This window comes from Polyodon spathula, chromosome 16, assembly GCF_017654505.1.
Source record: "Polyodon spathula isolate WHYD16114869_AA chromosome 16, ASM1765450v1, whole genome shotgun sequence".
NCBI lineage: Eukaryota > Metazoa > Chordata > Actinopteri > Acipenseriformes > Polyodontidae > Polyodon > Polyodon spathula.
In genome coordinates, this window is record NC_054549.1 from 31,974,898 (window position 1) to 31,996,384 (window position 21,487).

The 21,487-nt window shown below is 35.7% G+C and overlaps 1 protein-coding gene across 1 annotated transcript; it reads left to right on the plus strand.

The window, feature by feature from the left end:
• Nucleotides 1-981: 981 nt before the first annotated feature.
• LOC121328323 (chemokine-like protein TAFA-4) lies at nucleotides 982-20,550 on the plus strand. The gene is made up of 4 exons (XM_041272943.1): nucleotides 982-1,104; nucleotides 10,955-11,110; nucleotides 16,393-16,517; nucleotides 20,539-20,550. Exons 1-4 carry the CDS (start codon nucleotides 990-992, stop codon nucleotides 20,548-20,550), a joined length of 408 nt encoding a protein of 135 aa, XP_041128877.1. The 5' UTR covers nucleotides 982-989.
• Nucleotides 20,551-21,487: the final 937 nt, after the last annotated feature.

Sequence of the window (21,487 nt, forward strand, 5' to 3'; positions counted from 1 at the left end):
AAAGAAAGCCAAGTATGCTGTACTACTACACAGGGTTTAAAGGGCTAAAAGTACTAATGCTTTGTTATAATAATTCTGTAAAGAATACAAAGATGCAAGGTATTTCTCTTAATAAAACTGTTTTTGTTCTCCTGGGCTTGTATAAGTAGTTGTTCCGAGCTGTGAGGTCAGACTCCACACTGGGGATTATATTTTACAACCCATGCTTGCTCATTATGCATTCCCTATAGACTAACTAAGTGGACCTTTAAATTTGTTTTTAATCTGTACCTTCAGCCGCATTTTATTTTAGTGAGTCAATTTTTCTCCCTTTCTTCTATGCTAATCTGCTGTTTTGTTCAAGAAACACGCTTGCGAGGACTAATGGATGCAAAAAGGCAAAAAAAAAATAGGGGGACGGGGGACGGGGGTTAAGTTAAATTTATAGGAAACTTTAATTAAAAAAAAAAAAATAAATAAAATGTTATCGTATTCAAAGACCATATTCAGGGAAATATTTGAGGAAGCACCAGATACAGTATCAACTCCATTTTATAAAAGCAGCAATAGTCTTTGAGCATCGAACTCTTCCTGCTGGGTATATTACCTTGACCACGAGTATACTGCAAAATTGTAATAAAACAGTATTACCATATTTAAGAATGTAACACTGACCCTTTAACAATTATGGGAGCACTTCTGTGTGCTTTATAAGGGTTACATATTATATATAAGGTGAACAGCACACTTGATTTACAGTTGAGTATATATAGTAAGTTATTTATTTATTTTTTTAAAGTAGTGTATAAAAAATGTGCATTATACATGTGGCGAGTGTTTTACGAAGGGTTTAACCAATTTCATTTCCGTGATATACACAGGATATGGGTTATGTTCTGAAATACAGTTTATAACCTGGTATAGAGTATTTTTTGGCTGTACCACAGGATTTGCTAGCAAGTTGACAGTATTATTTCTTTTAAATCTATTTCCAGGGTTTGTTCTTCAGGATGATGTTTCACACCAGAACAGTAAAACTGTCCTACTGGCTCTTGCTGGTCTACATGTTAGCTGTGTGCTGTAAGCTGATGTCCGCTGCAAACCACTTTCCCAGAGGACAGACAGGTAAAGTCCTCACTTCTTATTAAGTGCATCAGGGGCCAATTAACGAAGGACTTGTTATTTTTGTGCCATGGCTTTCAGTGCACAGCGAAATAAATAAACAGTTGTTTCTGAACAGGTCTGAAAAACAATAAGTCCACAATAAAAACAAGAGTTAAAGCATGTGACTTGTGTTCTCTTCAACTCGCTAGACAAATGTTCTTTATGCATCGAAGTACAAAAGAAAAGTTAATTAGAGGAAATTGGGCAATTTTAATAATGTGATATATTTTCATTGACCAATAACAGCAATAATCCTCAACATGTTGGTCCCTAAAAGAAAGGAAAATAACCATCTGAAGTATTTTAAGTGTGGTCCGATCTGTGATTTTGTTCACATGTCATCCGTCTGTGTTTCTGTGATTCAGTCTGTAATGCACTGAACCAAGCACAATGCTTTGAAAAAGAAAACTGATGAGATCCAACTTCAGTAATAAGCATATTAATATGTATGACTTTAGGTAATGGAAGACAACCCAAAAAGGTGCGTGGTGGCTAAAATTAAGTTCATGGCTAGCGACTAATTGGCACCCACAAGCAAACTGATTCTGGTTTGCATAATTCCTCATCCTGTTCTTCCCTATGAAATGACCAAGTCATGTAAATTATTTAGTGTGCCATGAGTTCAAGCAATCACTTAAAAAAAAAAAAAAAAAAAAAAGCTGATTTATTAACTATATGTAAAATACATCCTAATATCAATGTTTTTCTTTATAACAATGTGATTAATCAACATTTAAACGCCTGTAGCATTACAGTGCAAGTGACTGATACTTTGTTGGTTTTCTTTTTAAAAATTAAACAACTTTCAGGCTCCAAAGTTTCAGAGGATAATGCAGAATATGTTAATTGGACCATATTTCAGTCTGGACGCACTTTGAAGGTCACATGTACTGTTCTGTGGATCCAGTAGGGGGTAGGCTTTAAAAGACTTTGATATATATATATATATATATATATATATATATATATATATATATATATATATATATATGTGTTTCACAAGCATATCAGACTTGATTTGATTTGTTTTTTTTTTACTAAGATAATATATTATATACATGAAATTAAATTAATTCAGGACTTAAGGGTTGTAATAATACCATATTACACATTTTCTTTAAACATCTGTGCATATTCTGGAATTGTATGTTTTTGTAGTCTGAATCTCCAACTATCTGTATTATAAAACACAGTGCATGAATCATACATCTGTATTTAAACCAGACAAAGATGTGCATAGATTTACAGATTTAATGTATTTTGTACAATATAAAACATTGTTAAATAAATGTATTTTTCCTTCAACATAATTACATTAAAATACTGTAACCTATTGCTGTATCTACTAATGTAGTCAGGCCTGAATTGTTTTGCACTGTATTATGCCTTAGATTGTTTTCCCTCTTTGTTCCCTTGCAATATTTTATATTTCCACGAGGTGGCTCTAAAAGACAAAACATGGCCTGTTCAGAACCTGAAAACAGCTGTTGTATATTTGAAGCAGTGTTTAGTGTTTGAAACTGGTACTCATTAATTTAAGTTCAAGTTCAATTCATTAATATGTGTAAGCCTAAGTAGAACACGTGTTACTGACATTTTGCAAATAGTTTTTTTGTTCTGTGAATTTAATGTTATAATAATTAATGTAAAATATGTCATGTTCTGGTTCAGTCCCATTTAATCGTAGTTTAGCCTCACTGGCAATCATTGGTGAAGACTGAACACTATATCCCACTTTCAAAGTGGAAAAGCAATATGGGTGGAGTAACATAAAAAGCTTTGGTCACCTATCCAAAGTTCCTTGCATACTTGTGTAATTAAGCTGTCTCCTGATAAAGACAGGATGGAATTTACTATTGTATTAAAAAGTCAGTTGATCTGTCCACTGTATTAGTTGGCACTGTAGAAAAAAAGCATGAATTTTATCTTGTAACAATTTTTGCTGAGGGTTCAGTCTATGGGTGTCAGAAGGGAAAGGCAGGTGTGTTTAGACATTTTTACTATTTCAGTCCAACCCAGCCCTCATGGACCTCTGTTTTAATAAGCCTGGGGTGAAATCCAGGCTGAAATCTATAAGATATTCAACATCTTTTACAAGTACAGTAAGTGCCAGTACAGTACATCATATCAGTCTCCACAGTGCTTGGCTGAAATCTGAACATTTTCACATGAGCAAGGTTACCTTTTCCAAACAAAAAATGAAAACATCTTATTGTTCAAGTGGAATAGATTCTGCCCTATGCAAGCAAGCCAGTTTAACTCTTGACAATCTTTTTCTTATTTCCGTTGACCAGCCTGTACCTGTATAAACATGAACATATTAAACGCCAGTTTAAATGAGCTGTATCGTAGGTGTCAGAATGTAGCTTGCTACCCGTTTAAAGGCAGACATACAATGTACAGTAAGTCATTGTAGAACACAAGAAGATGCTCTGAAGAAGCATAGTGCATTCAAATGTATTGATATCACTGGACCATGTGTCAAAACAAAATTAATACTATTAAGTACTAAACAACCAGTATTAGGCTCCTTTATTCCAGACTGACATGACTGAGAAGGTACGGAGGGTGCATATTATTTGGAAGAGATTTGCGTATAAATGAAGCTCCTTTTCAGAGCCATTCAGCCATGAGAACAACCTGTTAGATTTGCATAAACTTACTGATTTTGACAATTCAGGGTGTTAAACTGAGATAATGTCAGGGTGATTGATGAGGCACAGGAGACATTACAGTTTGCAAGGAATGAAGCGAGCAAAATCATTTGCAGCAGAGACAGCATCTTGTGATGTTGTTTAGTGCTTGATAAGAAGACAGAGGAACAGAAATCAGATTTAAATTACTAGGAGATGAAAAAGGATGGAGATAAAATGACTCGCTCTAGTGGTTACATCCCTTCTTAAATATGAGTTGCTTATTAAATATTGCACTCTGTAGAGTAACAAAAAAACTGCTTTTCTGTTTGCTTACTTATTTACCATAACTTTGAATGTGCTCCCAAAACTGTAGACTTTCAGTTTGCGATTTGGTTTTAATTGAAAAGCATTGAAAGAGTATGAATCCCCATGATCTTGTTGGAAAACAGTAGTATCTCATTAGTGTCTAATCATTTTGTTTTTTTAGAGCACTATTTGGTTTACAAGTCCAGTCTGGCCCAATATTTTATTTTTGTAATATCTTGATCCTCGTACCTCAATATGGGTCACTTCAGTGTATAATGTTGACAAATGTAAAATGTCTGGCTTGCATAACTGGCAGTTCAGTTATTGACAAAATAAAGATATGGTTTTGGATGATAAATTATACAATAATTCATCCATTGGTTTATGGTTAAAATGTTTAGGGTTTAAAACAATTCCCACTTGCAAATTCAAGCATTTATTCAATCTTGGAATGCAAAATGTTAACATACAAATAATTTCAATATGCAGAGTTTACACCAAAGTATTGATTTTATGGGAGCTGACTGATGTTGTCTCATGACAAAGACTTTATGCCATACATCGGCAAGTGGGCGCTTTCTGATTTCCCAATAGGGGTTTGAGTCATAAATTTTTGCAATACCATAACTGTTGTAAAATCTGTTGCACTATGTATTATCAAGTAAGGACTAGCCTATTGAGATTTATTTTAGATGTGTGATGAACTAACCTTATTTCAATAAGCTAACACAACTAGTATTTCTTTCCTAATCCAGTTTAGCAGTCTAGTTTTTAATAGTTTCTTTCCATAACTTACAGTGTACAGTCTCTGCAGTACATATTACCTGAATCGCTGATAGTTTATAGCTGTCCTTATCAATTTCAGAATATGTCAAATGAAACTGATTCTGAGGCGTCAGCATATGCACTATTAAAAGTGATCTATTGTAAATTGATATCATGAACTGTCAGATTGTGTAGGGCTGTACCTTTCTTATCTTTGCCTGTTAAAATGACTCCTGCCCCCGGTGACCTAATTAAGTCAGTGGAAAGCTACAGCACTTTGTAGTGTGGCATCACAGCCACAAGGCATGCCATGTCTACAATGGGAATGCCTTCGTTTTGGAGAATGGGAATTGTTCTGAAGCTGTTGTGCAAGATGCTGACTTTAACGGTTTGTACCAACTTACAGTTTTCGTTAGTTTTATGGGATCCATTATTTATATCCTTTTTTGTTTTTGTTTGCTTTTTTCACATTTAATAATATGTTATTAAAAAAAAAATAGACTCATTATACATGAAAAAAATATCTTGTGTGACTGCTGAGGGCATGGGGCTGAGTGACAGGGTCCCACCTTTCTCATATTTCAATTGGATCACAGCATTGTCCAATTGGGGATCTGGAAAATAGAAGTGCACGATTGAGCTGTCGTTTTATAGTGTGGCTAGGGCTCTATCAAACACTGTACCACACTTAAATTGGGACGGTTCGGCCTTTGAATTTGTGCACATGCCAGTCTGTGAGATAACATTAATAATGATTCTGTTTCATATTCTTCTTCTCTATAAGAGTGACATTTAGAGTGTTTGTGTGTGAGTGCCACTAAACGTAACAGGACATGTTGCTGTTCAGTATGTTTATACCACTGATGATGACACCTTGCTTTTTTCCAGCAGGAGCCATGAAACAGCAGCTAAATACGGTCTCTATGGGCATATATTGTTTTCTAAGTAGGCCTACTTAAAATGTCCCTCAACAGACGCCCGCTCTGCCCCAGGGTATTCTTAAGCTATCCACGGAAGAGTACTTGATTCTCATTTTTCTTTTTCAAAGGCATCTATGCTTAGCATGACTAAGTGTAATTTGGTTCAGATGTAGTCTGCTGATAAAAAAAAAAATGAGCAGATAGTTACACTTAACTCCTCTGGCCTCAAAGTCCCTCTGCATTCTGTGCTATCACACTGATAGCGGTAATGATTGGTAGTACAAAAGGCTGGCCTAGTCAATAAAGGGTATTAAAAAAAAAATAATAATAATAATTCTTGCTGTACAGACAGTACGTAATGCGTAGCAACAAACCTCATGTACTTCATTTCAGAGGTCAAGACTAAAATGTACAAGCGCATTACATCTAAGTAATTAGTTTACTCTTGCATTTGAGGAGATGAGAAGGTCTCCTGCGTTTGACTGCAAGTTATTACAGTTTTAGATATACTGTAATATTTGTGCTATATATATCTGCACGGTTATACAGTTTGTGTTTGTAAAGCAATTTTATTTTTTGAGGGGGTACAGCAGGGACAACACGACTTGGTAAGTCAGGCTGAAATGAATGAATCTGGTGTTCTGCAAAGTATTATTTTCTTACGTCTTGGTCAGAGCTTCCTCGTGTAACCTTAGTGTCTGGTTTACAAATGAGAATTTATAGGGCCTTTTCTTTGTGGTTTTGCACTGCTCTATTGCTTGAAGTCCTTTGTATTTTTTCTAACAGAAAATATCCATACATTGGCCTATCTCCAGCTTAAAGCCATGTTTCTGCTCAATTTTTTTTGTGATAACCTTAGGCCACCTGCCCATCTATTATAGATCTCCAAATACAGGGGGGGGGGGGGGGGGAATCACTTTTAACAGCCTTTTGCTTATCACAAAGCACTCAACAATATGTATCTTCAGAGCAGGTTCACTGTCCGCCTTTGTTTTAACAATGTTATGCCCCTTTCCCAGGGCCTGGTTTGACCTCAGTACAGCCCTGCTTTGTAAAATTTCACTTGCTTCCCATGTTGTCAAAAAGCTGCGGTGATAAGAACAAACAAACCAAACAGAAAAGTGAAACGGATCAGAACTCGCGGTCATTTCAGACTATGCTGACACCCCCACCAGCTCGCAGCCTGGTAATTAAGTGTGGTTCTATGGTTCTATGGTTTATTCAAGGTTATCAAAACTTATTTTCTAAGCTTACTCTTGCTATAAAGTCAACCTGTGCTTACTTGCTGGCAATGACACGTTTATAGTATGTTCAACATAAATTGCTCCCCCAAAAAATAAAAATAAATAAAAATTATTGTTTATTTATTTATTTGTAATTGAAAGAGATTACTGACATTTGTGATGAATGTTGTTAAATTTTGAACTAGCGTGACTCTTATACAATATATATTCGTCAATGCATTTTATGCATGTTCACAGTGTATTTTAACAAGTTGAAAATATGTTTAGTTTGGTTTTGTAAAATATGAAAAACTGGATATATTGTCTATCTGATATGCAAAGTGTTGTAATGTAGAAAAAAAAATCATTGTGTTTTTTTTTTAGCCATATTTTGCTTCTTTGTACTTAAATAGATAAACAAAGACCAACATTTCTGCAGTGCAGCTCACTCTGTCAAGTCTTATGTAACATCTATCTGGTAAAACGTGCTTTTTTATTCATTTTATGGTAGGTTTACACACATAACAGAATGCTTAGCCACACTGGGGACAGGCAGGATAAAGAGTAATCCATGACCACTATAGATAGCTGAGGAGATAGGACTACAAACTGCTGGGATGAAAAAAACAGGAGGAGAATAAAGAAATGCTGCTTTTAGTCCGTGGAATCAGCGAAATGGCTTTAGAGAGAAAAAGGCAAACACATTTAAACCTCTGTGATGGAAAAAGGTCATTCACCAAAACAAAAGCTGTATAATGGAAAGATGGAGGATTAGGACTGTTTGCAGAAGACTTGAGCAGTGGTATTGCATTCGATAGGCAGAATTAAAAAGCTGCAATTGAGTTATTTTTAAATACAATTCTAAATCTTTGGCACACATTCTTTTAGTGTTGGAGATAAATGTAATAAATTACTGTGCACATGTTACTGGCAATTTTTTTTTTTTCTGAAAAGAGAAACACACCCATATTATTACAAGAGCAGAAATACGTTTAAGAATAGTGGTGTCCTGTAGCTTCAATGGGTGTCTTCCTCTTTTTAGAAAAATTATGCCTCTGATTTCACTTTGAAGTAGCTGTCTTTGTGAAGTTGTCCAGCATGTTTACTATGATTTTAGTTGGTTGAAAGCATTCTAGACATTATGATTAAAAACAGATTTGAGAGTATGTAAAGTAATGCCATTCAATTTAAATATAATTAAGTAGATCTTAACAATCACAAGTGGTCATTTTCTAACTAAATGCAGATACCTTTATGTTTAAATGTGTGAATAGATTTGGATAAGACTGTAAATATATAATGTATTAGTATAGGTTTACTTCAGTGAAATGGTCTTTTTACAATGTACTTGTCAGAACCTGTACGGTTGCACCTGTCATCAATAAGTATAAAACTTGTGGACACTACTAAAAAGTATTTAAGAAAAAACATATGTCTTTAGAAACTGAAAATAGACGATCTGCATACATTCAAAAGAATACAACTGTTTTCGAGGTAAGGTTTGACCACTTTATTTGTCATAGGTTTCCGTTGAAAGCCTGTCATTTTTTAAGACTCTCCTCTGATGACAATGTTATCAGGAGCAGGGATGATTACTGTACACATAGACCAAACCTGTGAGTGTTGTACAGTAACTCAGGTAATGTCAAGCTGGTGCAGTCACAGTTTGCACAGACACCCTGGAAAATGGCAGCTGTTCTGTTTTTATAACTTTGCTGTTTTGAAAACAATCTCGCTCATCTTTATTTTAGAAAAGTTATAATGTTCTGCCTCTGTACCACACTCTGTTGTTTATTCTCCTGCAAATCTTATTGCTCAAATATTCGTATTAGAAGTACAGAAACAGAAATATGGAAGACCCATTTTCCACTATATATACATGGCTTTTTCTGTGTGCGTAGAATACAAATGGAGTAGCCTGAGCTGACAGCTATCCAAGAGCTTGTTAAATGTTGCCGTGCTCGTAAAATATGTCTTGTTTTTTCTGTGTTATCAAGAGGTCTATTATGTCTATCAAAATTTTGTCAAGCACTGATTGTGAATTTGCAAAATAAATACAAGTACAGTTTAAACCTGTATTTAATATCAATGAAGTGTTATTGGAGGGTGTGGTTTGCTGAAAAGCCTTTCACATGAGAAAATGTGTGAAACACACCAGCTCAGGGTTTAAGATGCGAGGCCCTCTCAAGAATTGGCCTGAATTAAATGAACGTTCATGTCACTGCCTGTATTTATAGTTGTTACCTCCTTTACTTGTGGGCCTGTTGTGTAGTAGCATACATACAGTGACTGAATGATGAAGTCATACTCCTTGTTCAATTACAGTATTATCACTGATTAAATGTAAATGAAATGCTATTAATTAGGCTGTTATCAATGAGATGTATTAATGAGGCATTTGCCAAATGTTTGTGGTGGTGTATACTTTTGAAAGTTGTTGGGCATAACTCTTAGGGGTAGATGTACTAAAGTGTTTTGCGCCTGTCGCAATGGTCGCAAACCAGCTGCAAACGAGTCGGAAGTCTAGGGTGAAATGTACTAAACAAACTCAATTCTGTTAGCAACATTTTAGGGAATGCTTTGCGGCAGCAGTTTTTCTTTGCAGTTCAACCTTAGATGAATATGAAATTATGGGCGTTCCTGCATAAATTCACAAGAAGGGGGCGGAGATAGTGCAAATGAGGGTTCTCAAATATTCTAATGAGATGTACTAAAGCTGGCGGCAACTGCGACACTTACAATTGCATCAGTTTGTTAAGAGCTTTTGAAAGCATGTTTTAAGCAGTCGCAATTGTTACTGGCATTTCCCAGTCTGCTTTTTCTTGTGCGTTGCCAGTTGTGCTCAGTGACACTTCTATGACATTCTGGTTTTCCCTGCATTTTGGGAGCACTAGACTGAACATTCTGTTGTATTTGTGTGCGGTTTTATTGTATTGTTTTTAAACCTGACACCTCCGCATGTCGGACAAACATGTCCGGTTTAGCGAGGGCTACTGTATGATCATGAAAAGCTTTTTGGGGTGAAGGTTGGGTTTATATTTGTGACAGTATTAAAACAGGTAAAATGAATACGGAACATATGTACGTAGTTTTATGTACTGATACCTACAGTACTTTTTCCCCAATCTGCTGATCCCTGCAGTCAAGGGCCCAGCCAGGGAGGTCTCAGTCAGGACCAGTAGTGGTCAGTGGAGTGTGATGAAACAAACTATCCCTCTTCAACCCTGTGGGAGATCAAAGGCCAATTTAGTGCTATGGGTCTCTGTCAACTTTCCATGAACAGGATTTACACCATGCTTGCATGGCTCACATTGTAATTCACACGCCACTGCTTTTACTATGTTCAAAGACTTTGTTACATTTCCCTTCCCTTATTCCAGTAGCTCTTCACATACAAACCTCCATTCTTTCAGACTGTAGGCTGTTAACCATACCTTCTCACTCCACTCGCCTGGTTCTAGTTATTATTTGAATTCATTTAAAATATAAACCGCTTTTATATAATTTCACATTTGCGGTTCATCCACTGTAAAGAGCCATCTTTCTTTGCCGTCATGTGTAAGATCCAAAGTGGTCTCTGTGGTTATTTGTAGGTGATTTGTATAGCGACCATTATCTGTTAGCTAAAACCGTACTCTTCCACATAATTCCTAATTTAATGATGTTAATTAGCACATGGATTTATTTTAATTTCTGTATAACCATAACAAATAGATAGGTTGCACTCCCAATATACTGTTATGTTAATTAACATCATTTATATTTAATAACTTGAACCATTAGTTGATGAATAAATGCAGATAGCCTTTTGAAAAAAAAAACAATGCAACATACCAGTTGAAGGCTTCTGAAATAAATAAATACATCTTTATGAAAAGAATAATTCTTTGGATTGTAGGTGCATGGTTTGTTGTAGTGTGCATTGTTTCACTACATATTTCAATTGTTGTTTCTCTCTCAGGCTATCACCAGGTCAAACAGGGGACTTGTGAAGTTGTTGCTATACACCGGTGCTGCAATAAAAATAAGATCGAGGAGCGATCCCAAACGGTCAAGTGCTCTTGCTTTCCAGGACAGGTTGCAGGTACAACGAGAGCAAGGCCTTCATGTGTAGAAGGTAAATGTTTAAGGGTTTTTCATGAGCATCCTCATCACATCTCGATAAATATATGGCGTTTTTTAAATAAACCAAAGCTCAATTACACTACCAGTCTGCTAGATTGAGGCCCAGGACTCAATGATATTGGGTGTTTAGGTAAATTCTGAGGTGTGCACGCAGACCTCTATGGGGAAGATTGAAGAATAGTTGTATTGTGTCTTCCTTTTTAAAGTGCCATGGTTCTCTTGGGAACAAAAGTCTGCATTTTAATATCATCAGCGTTCACAAACTGGCAAAAGTGCATTCCTGTATGTGTCATTTTAAGCAGCCAAGGCTTTTAAAAATCCCCAGCCCTTTGACAAATAAGGGAACAGCAGTAAAAGACAGTTTAAATGCCAATGTATAGTGAACAGTAACATACTGGTGCTTCAGCAAGTAACTACTGAAAAATGATACTGTTCTTGAGAGAAGTATAACAGCGCTGCAAAAGTGGATTGCATCTTTATAGCTTTTCTAACTATTTTGCTTAAGGGTTATTTCAGAAATTCTTTCAGGTACTGGTTTCAGGTGTATTTCACGAGAACCATAGATTCCTGCATAAATTTATATTTTCATACTTTTGTACTAACTTTATTATTTATGTTAACTTCTCTTTCAACTTTTCTGTGATCAGATTTGAGATGCAGACCCTTTATTTTCCACCTGCATCATTTCACAGCCTCCTTTTGCTCTGTACTGAATAGACCAGGAGATTCTATGACAATTTAAAGTGGGGTTTAACATGTGTAACAGAGCTTCATAATAATATTTGAGTCGTAACCAACATATTAAAGTCAATTCCTTACCCTGTATAACCCATTTCTTCTGTTGAAGATCCCGGGCTCTTTGTTTAGATTGTACACTTCAATGCACATAATTCAAAGAATGTTACAGCAGTAAAAGTTGCTGTTGTTTACTGGTGCCAATACTTGTCTGTGCTTTAGCTCTGTTGCACTCCAGTGGTCTAGCTGCACTCAAGCCTTGTGGCTTACTGCAGAGGGAAAAAAGCAGGAAGAGAACCTAATGCTAATAATGTAGGAACCCAAATTTCACCTCTAGGCCAGGACAAGTATACACTACACTACAGTGGTTCTAAAGTGATCCTTAGTTTGAACCTGGGTTATTGAACAGATTAGTGACCATGTTTGGACCTTCCTGATCTGTCAAGGTAAAACTGAGCTCAGTTATCAGAAAGACTACACTATCTACAATTAAAATGGCTTTTTTTTATATTTTTAAAGGATTCCATAATTAATTTAAAGGAGTAAAAATATATATATATATATATATATATATATATATATATATATATATATATATATATATATTATAGAAAGCCAATATCTTTCGGTTATGTGATGGACATTCACATCAAAACTTGTGTGTACGAAAATATAAAATTTTACAATGCAAAAAACTGACTTTTTTTTTTTTTTTTTTTTTTTTATCAGTTTCTTATTTTGCACATTCCTTCAGTGATTTTTTTGGCTATGCAGTACCACTTTTTAAAGTGCCGTAACACTTTGGCCAGTGGAGGGTGCTTGCACCATTCCTTTCTATAGTATTCTGTAATAGCTTCAACCTTTCTACAAATCTTTTTTTTTCCCTTCAAATTTCCAACACTTATTATAAAAATATTTAAAAAAATAGGAAGAAAAGTACATAATTACATAATTATTATATTGCATTTCAATTTGAGCCAAAGATAAGATACTGTGGCTCAGCTGATCTACATTGTATTAATCTGTGTCAAATTCAGTATTACTGGTACAGATCAATACCAATCTTTATCAGGTCATTTCAAGGTTTTTTGACGTTTTGTTAAAGCTGCAGACATAATCCAATACAATACGTTCAATGGATTTAGATTAGTATCTAAGAGACTTGGTGCTTAACTCTATACAGGATTAAACTGTAGTATATTTAAAATCTGCCCACTCTTATTAAGGCTTTCTTCATTTGTAATTATGTCAAACAATAAAGTTGCATATCAGTATAGTTAAATTTTACAAACCTATTACACTTGAACCTAGAGTGACTATCATTCTTGAAAGAGATGGATTTTAGTGCTCAACAATGAGATTGAGCAACTGGAATGGCTTGATCCATACAATAGAATCCTATTTTGAGAATCGTCAATAAGCGGTTTCATCCTTCCATGTACAACTGATAACATGTATTGCATGACGTGTAGCAATGTGTGTAACCTGCACTCTCTTTAAACTTTAATGTTCACTTTGCTAACAGAGGAAGTACATTTCTTGGTTGGTCTTTACAATACAGCACAGACTGTAGGTACCAGCATATTTATATATATATATATATATATATATATATATATATATATATATATATATATATATATATATATATATATATATATATATATATATATATATATATATATATATATACACACTGAGTGTACAAAACATTAGGAACACCTGCTCTTTCCATGAAATCCAGGTGAAAGCTATGATCCCTTATTGATGTAATCTGTTAAATCCACTTCAATCAGTGTAGATGAAGGGGAGACAGGCTAAAGAACAATTTTTAAGCCTTTACACAATTGAGACATGTATTGTGTATGTGTGCCATTCAGAGGGTAAATGGGCAAGACAAAAGATTTAAGTGCTTTTGAACAGGGTATTTTAGTAGGTGCCAGGCACACCGGTTTGAGTGTGTCAAGAACTGCAATGCTTCTGGGTTTTTCATGCTCAGTAGTTTCCCATGTGTATGAAGGATGGTTCACCACCCAAAGAACATCCAGCTAATGGCAGGCCAGTGGTCGAAAATGAAATGATGAAAGAATCCAAAGGAGGCTGACATGAGTTGTGCAGAGCAACAGACGGCTATAGTTAGTCAACTGACAGTCCAGTACAACATTGGTGCTGAAAGACCCATAAAAGAATGCACAACTCTTCGGACCTTGACACGAATGGGGTATGGCAGCCGATGACTTAACAGAGTTCCACTTCTTTCCGCAAACCACAAGAAACTGCGGTTTCAGTGGGCTAAGGAATGAATACACTGGACATTGGAAAATTGGAAAAACATTGCCTGGTCTGATGAATCCCAGTTCCTGCTGTTTCATGCTGATGGGAGGACTAGGGTATGGAGAAAAACACACGAGTACATGCATCCATCATGCTTTGTGTCAACATTGCAGGCTGGTGGTGGTGGTGTGATGGTGTGGAGTGTGTTTTCATGTCACACAAGAAGAGCTACTTCCTTGTAGTGACCCCTGGGCAACGTGATGGCAAAAAGCTCTTCAAATCGAACTTACCATGCAATGCTTAAGCAAAGCAATGTTGGGCTTGGTTAGTACTTGGATGGGAGACCACCTGGGAATACTGAGTGCTGTAGGCTGCATGTTAAGCTCATACGAATATATATACACATTGGGCCCATTGCTAAAAGTGGAGCAACGTTTGAATGCCACAGGATATCTGAACATCATTGCCAATCAGGTGCATCCCTTCATGGCAGCAGTGTATCCATATGCTAATGGATTTTTTCTGCAGGATAATGCCCCATGCCACAAGACTAGGATTGCCCAAGAATGGTTCCACGAACATGACAGTGAATTCAGCTAACTGCAGTGGCCTGCCCAGTCACCAATTAAGCATCTGTGGGATGAGATGGAACGAGTTATTCGGAGTACAGATCAACTACCAGCCAACTTGACACAACTGTGGGAAGCCTTGGAGTCAACATGGGCCAGCATCCCTGTGGAACGCTTTCGACACCTTGTAGAGTCCATGCCCTGATGAATTGAGGCTGTTCTGAGGGCAAAAGGGGGTGCAACTCAATATTAGGATGGTGTTCCTAATGTTTTGTACACTCAGTGTATATATATGCTTTTAACATACATGGCATTTCTTACTGCATTTATACATAATTTAATATAGACACTAAGTTCTAACACACTTCACTGCTGTTATCATTGTTATATGTGTTTTCTGTTCTGTAGAGCTAGTATGTCGAACGATTGTAGTAATAAGACTGTCCACTTGATGTCACAAATATTTCAACAAAAAAAAGGCAAAGAAATTTTTTGGTTTGATTTCAAAACCATTTAATGCTGTTGAAGTTTTGAAAAAAATAAAACAGGTATTGGAAACTCACAATACAATAAAGTGGTCTTGTTCAAACCCAGTGTTCAATTTGCCGGTAATTAAAAACCCATTTGGGAGAGTTTTTTCTATTTCATAAAATATCAAATATAATTATAATGTGTTTATTTTTTTGTTGTCGTTCGTAACGGATATAGGCATGCATTCTGTGTGCTGCATGAAGATAAATAAATGGTGTCTTCATTTTTTCAAATGTGAGATAACATTTGTCAGTCGGAAAGTTCAAAAATTGCATAAGCTGTCAGTCTTGGCAACGTCTTTCATCCTGACACAATCAATGACATTTCTGTGTGTTTTTACCAGTCCAGTAAATTCCAGCAGACTAAATATGGAACACAGTTCTGACATTTTGCACATTTCACCTCAAGAGCTCATTAGCTGTGCTGGAATATTCCCAGAAGTAAACTACATCCAGTGGATATGCTGAACTAAATCAGATACAATACTGCGCTAGCATCCTGTGTGTCAGGTCTTTGTAGCCATAAATCACTTTTGTGATTATACTAATTCTTTGAACCTTATCTTTATAGGGCATGCTAAGAAGTTTTTGTTTCACTAATTCTGTTTATCAATGTGAATCTTTGAAAAACAAAACTATAAGACCATAGCCTTGTCTCTGTGTAACAGCATACTGTATATAATTGGCTGGTCTCAATTTAGTGAATCAGATAAATGTTTGTAATAAAGATAAACAACAAAACAAATCAGTTTTTTAGACACAAGCATATCAAGCATGTCTGTGGAGTTATGTGTAGAATTTTAATTGTAAAATATTTAAATTAGGCACAACACCAAGAGGGATTGTGTGTCTTTAGTGTTAACCTATTTTCTGTGATTAGCTAGGTAACTATTGAAACAAGCAAGTGGCCATTGCATTCCTCCATCTACTTGAATATCTTTTGCAGCTTTAAAACAATATGAAACTGATCCACAGACCAGTGAAGTTTAAAACAAATGCATTTAATGTAGATTTCAACCTTAGTAGCCAAGAGTGTAAGAGTGTAATTTTTGCAATTTCATATATATATATAAGTAAAGTTATTTCAGGGAGAAATGAATCTGAATTCATTTCTCCCTGCTACTGGCAGTATTGTAAAGTTTATTAAAGCATTTTTTATGTGTTAGCCTCCATAGTGCTGCAGAAGTGGTGGTGTCAAATGCATCCGTGTCAAGACGGCGAGGAGTGTAAAGTGCTGCCCGATCTCACAGGGTGGTCCTGCAGCACTGGCAACAAGGTCAAGACAACGAAGGTAAGACATGAAAACCACAGCTAGATCAGTTCAGTACAGCAGTCTTCAGTGGCACTACACAGGAGGCAGTTACATGCTATCACAGTTATGTGTTACGTAAGCACTGGAATTATTGATACCATAATTATATTCCTTCTATCTTTTTTTTCCCCACAATTTTATAACAGAAGTGGTGTAAAAGGGTACTTTTTAGCTACCATAGTAAAAAAAGATCAATGCCGAAACAACAATAGTAAGTGATAGGGAGCACGCATCTCACCAAACAGGTAAGAAATTAAATACAGAGGAACGTTGCATATCCAACGATCACATAACTGCCCTGATCAATTAACCACCTCTCTAAATAAATAAATATCAAAAGTAGGCTATGAGAGTAATGGCATTGGCAGCAAATGCAGCTTCCGCGATGGAAACAGAAAGAAAGCGTTATAGCAATCAACCTTTTGGTGCATTCCCCTTTAAGAGAGGCCGGCTGTGTGTGTGTCAGTGATGTTTCAATACATTAGTCGAGAAAGCTTTTATTTTTTTGTGCAATGTGTTTATATGATGGAGAGCACGCTTGCAGATATTGGCAGGGTTTTGTTGTAGCTTTTAAATGCATTTTGAATTAAACAAAGCAAATTCATAAACACAATGCTGACTGGCTCTTTGTTTAAAGTAGCCGAAGCAATATTTAAACCGAGCTGCTTATCGGCTTTTGGCAATATCAAGAAAGAGCTCAAAGTACCCTGACAGAGATATTAAGAAAACAGAACCAGGGAGGCAGGGACTTCTAAAGTTAAGAAAGATGCCATCATTTGCAGAATACTGTGCATTTACTGTTTGGTTTTGTATTTTTGTTTTAAAAAAAGCTTTGCATAGCGTTGGCTTATAGCAAACCGCATTGCAACACTGTGTATTTGTAGCCTAATTAATCTCGTTTTCTATAGATGTTCGCAAATCCGACTTTTTCACATATACCTCAGTCCACAGGGGGGGCGGATATGCGACATTGTACTGTTAGTATGGAAATGTAAATGATATCACATATCCTTTAAAATAAGAAAAAAAGATTGTTTTGAAGAGACATTTTATGTTACCAACTATATTCAGCTCTCCTGATATTTATGATAATTTGACTTTTAAAGTGTAAATGAGTCACTCATTAGAGATACATGGATTTAAATGACGCCACTTCATGCCCTTTGTTCTCTGTTGGAAGTATGAAAGTTAATACACAGCCTGTTGGTGAATGATTCAATTGATCAGGTGTTGTTTATTCGCAGGTGAAATATAAAACAACAGTTCTGAAAAGTAGAAAAACACTAAGAGAGCAATTGCAAGTTGATTAGAGGAACAGCTGAACATCTCTTGCATTAATTAAATGCATTATGGCTGCCAGACCCACAGAGATTTAAAAAATAAAGGTTTGTAATTTAAATTGGTAACAGTGCAGACAGAAATTACAAATACAGAGAAGGTCTGCTTTGGCTTAATCAAGCAACCAACTTTGCAGTAGGTGTAGACGTTATTTTACTTCAAAAGGTTTGTCTTGTTGCAGTTAGCTTACTCAACCTAGAAACCCAGTGAATAAGCTGCTGCATGGTTATTACTCCGAAGAAGAGAAAGAAAGAGAAGAATGTGCATTTGCCCTATAATAATGAGCAATGGGAAAACCTCGGGGAGTACCAGCATCCTGTGCAAGAGATGAAATATACTGTATATATTTATATAATCTCAAATTGTTTACTGGTAGCAATGTCAACAATGTTATTGGCAACAAAATTAGAAGTACACACAGGACTACCAAACTCAATCATTTCAATGCATCCTGATGTTTTTTTTATTTTTATTTTTTAAATAAACAGTACAGTAAATGCAGGTAGTTGGTACTGTTAACGCAGATGTAACTTCAGACAGCACAGACGGTGTTTTACGTTCTTGGGGAAAAATACACGTATACTAACATATACGATTGACGTAAAACCGTTTTAGACAGTTTGATTTGCTGTAAATACATACCACTTAGCTGCGTATGCTACTGGATATAATTAGATATGTGATTTTGTTTTGTTGTTCAGTCTATATTTAATAATAGGCCGCAGTATCTCATGACATGCACTTTCTAGAAATTATATATTCTTTATCAGGATATTTCTTGTGCTGCCATCATAAAGAACAAGATATTCTGCACTGCTATCATCAGATGTTCCCCCATCTTGCCTGTGATATTTCACACGCAAGTCTGAATACAAAAATAGCAGCAAAACATGGGGTGTAAACAACACAGCAAATAAACGCGATGGTGTGAATAACTCAAACATTTTCAGCCTCAGAAATTTGGAGACTGGTCAATGCCAACACAGGGAATCTTTTTGCATGATTCCATGGTGGAAATAGTGGTATCAAGATATGTATACTATTGTACATGTGCTTATGCAATAAATTGCCATTATAGAATACAGTAATCTGTCGCGTGTCCAACTGCGGAAAAACCAGATTAAGGGTGGATATGTAAAAAGGTGGATAAATTAATTACCATTATACACGGCTGTAACAATTACTGTATTCACACAATTATTGTTTTTAGATTCAGCTTTTATTAGTGAGCTCACTTAAATCCCTTGTTTAGAAAGATACAGGGTATTAGTGCTTGTGACAGAGTAGCCGTCTGCCGTGTGGGTGCGTGCATTCGCTGCTGAGTGACAGGCAGGAGATCGAGACGGAGGTTGAAGTTGATACACCCCGCAGGCGAACAGGATTTATTTACAATATCTGAACAGCTCAAGTGATGCTACCAGCAAAGGAAGTGCATGGAGCACATAAACACAGTGTACGAAAACTTTGGTAAGATCTACAATCTCTGAACTACTCTTCTCTGTTCAATAATAAACTAACGTTGCTGAAGAGATTGATTATGGCGGATAAACGGTTAGGGCAGATATGTGATGAGCGGATACGCAACGATTACTGTATTTACTTTTTTTATATCTTCACCTATGTTCCAGTGAGAACACTCCTAGCTTCATATCAATGTTTAAAATTGATTTGTGTAGAGTCCAATAAATGTATACAAGTATTTTAACCTGCCAGATTTCTCGTTTTTTCATGTTCTTACTGTATATGATAAAATGACAACATCAAAGCGCTGTTTAAAATACAGTTTTTTCAGGGGACTAATTTGTGAACCAGGAAACTACGTCAGAGAAAAAGCCCCAGCAGTTTACTGCAAAGTTTATTCTGTAGAATAAAGACAACTGGAGTGTTTGGATGCAAGAGAGATACATCATGATTTAAATGTTCAAACGGAAAGTAAGTGACTAAACATTGCATCTGAGAAAAGGTGAAAGGTGCACAGAACCTAGCACAACAAAAGTACTCTTTCACACCTAATATTCCCTTTAAGATTTTTTTGACTCCTTAACTAGCCTCCCAAATGCTTAAGAAAATTTTAAATTTACCTTGACATTCTACTTGAGTTTGAGTTAATTTAGTGGATTCGTGTTGAGATGTTTGTTGCATCCTTGGACAAAATGATGATTATGAGAATTCTCAGGTTTCAAACCTCACAGTTTTCAAGCTAAATCTCTCCTACTTGGTTGCTTTGCATTGCTTCTTTGTGATGTATAATGCATCCCTTGTTTATAGTCTGTACTGTGGTGCAGTAATATTGATTTTTCTGATCAAAGCAGAGTTAACAATTATTAAGAAGGTGGGGCAGATTAATTCAAAATCAGTCACACACCAGGCTCTTTGCCTTTATGAGAAGTAGATACAAGCTAAATATATATATATATATATATATATATTATATATATATTAATATATAATGATATATAACTCGTCAATCAGCATGCGTGCCAAATTCCAGCCCTAAAACTGTCAGCCAATCAACAGGAGTTTTTCCCAAGAGGCTCTATCCTGAAAACTGGGACATCAGATACTGATTCTTGGAAGTTCTTATGTAATATGTTCTCATGCTTGGAAACGCATAACAGTCATTACCCCAAAATCTAACGATATTCTTATTTTGTCTTTTTAGGTGACGCGGTAGCAAGAAAACTCACAGATCCTTCTTGTGTGAAACCCTGCACACGTTTCCTTAGGTTCCATGGATAAACAAAACCAGCCTGTTTGTCTGCAACAAAAAAAAAAATAGATGATAAAATTAGTAGGGCCTTTTGTAAATGGGACAGAAGAATGACTATAAATGATGGTAATGAACAGTTACACTTGGGCAGTAAAATTGGAGAGATGAAGAAAAAGAAGCAGAGAAAATGGATTCAAAATAGCCCTCAAGTTCAACTTTCCTAAGGACCCATGAATTCTTTTGGATTAAGGTTTTAATACTAAAGCAGTTACACTGTGTATGGAACAAAATGCAATGTCTGGTATATCCATAAAGCATTTCAGGTGTAGGTTCATCCTTGGATTACCTTTATATCCTTCCCGTAAGATTTTGGATGATAATGTTGCACTGTGTAGAATAGACATTTTACTCTAAAAACTGAGTTCGAATCCAAGTAAAACTGACTGGTTCAGATCTCAATATGCCACAGGGGTGTGTAGAAATACATAAGGGATCACACATATATTTTGCAACAAATTATTCTTAAATGGCCCATGTGGGTCAAGTCATGAAGTCTTACCATGAAATGGTTATAGCAAAGCATATCCCAGATACAAATAGAATCATACAACAACATTAAAAATTCATGTAAGATATTTGCACTAGTTGAAACTGTTTTTTTTTATTATTATTATTATTATTATTATTATTATTATTATTATTATTATTATTATTATTATTACTAGCTGTTCCATGTCCTTTTGCTGTTAATGTTGTTATATCAAATGAAAGAACATATGTTATAATATGTATTATAAAACTTATCTACACTACTGTAACACTAAATCCCTCTGGGTGTTTTTGCTAAAGGGTGATATATTATTTCCTCATAGTCTTACCTCATAATGTATGATTGAGTGTT

What these genes read in the sequence shown, in the direction of transcription:
- LOC121328323 (XM_041272943.1), top strand. Translation starts at nt 990, where the DNA reads ATGATGTTTCACACCAGAACAGTAAAACTGTCCTACTGGCTCTTGCTG. An exon ending in CTTTCCCAGAGGACAGACAG is followed by an intron (nt 1,105 to 10,954) that starts GTAAAGTCCTCA and finishes TTTCTCTCTCAG; the next exon opens with GCTATCACCAGGTCAAACAG. An exon ending in AAGGCCTTCATGTGTAGAAG is followed by an intron (nt 11,111 to 16,392) that starts GTAAATGTTTAA and finishes TTTATGTGTTAG; the next exon opens with CCTCCATAGTGCTGCAGAAG.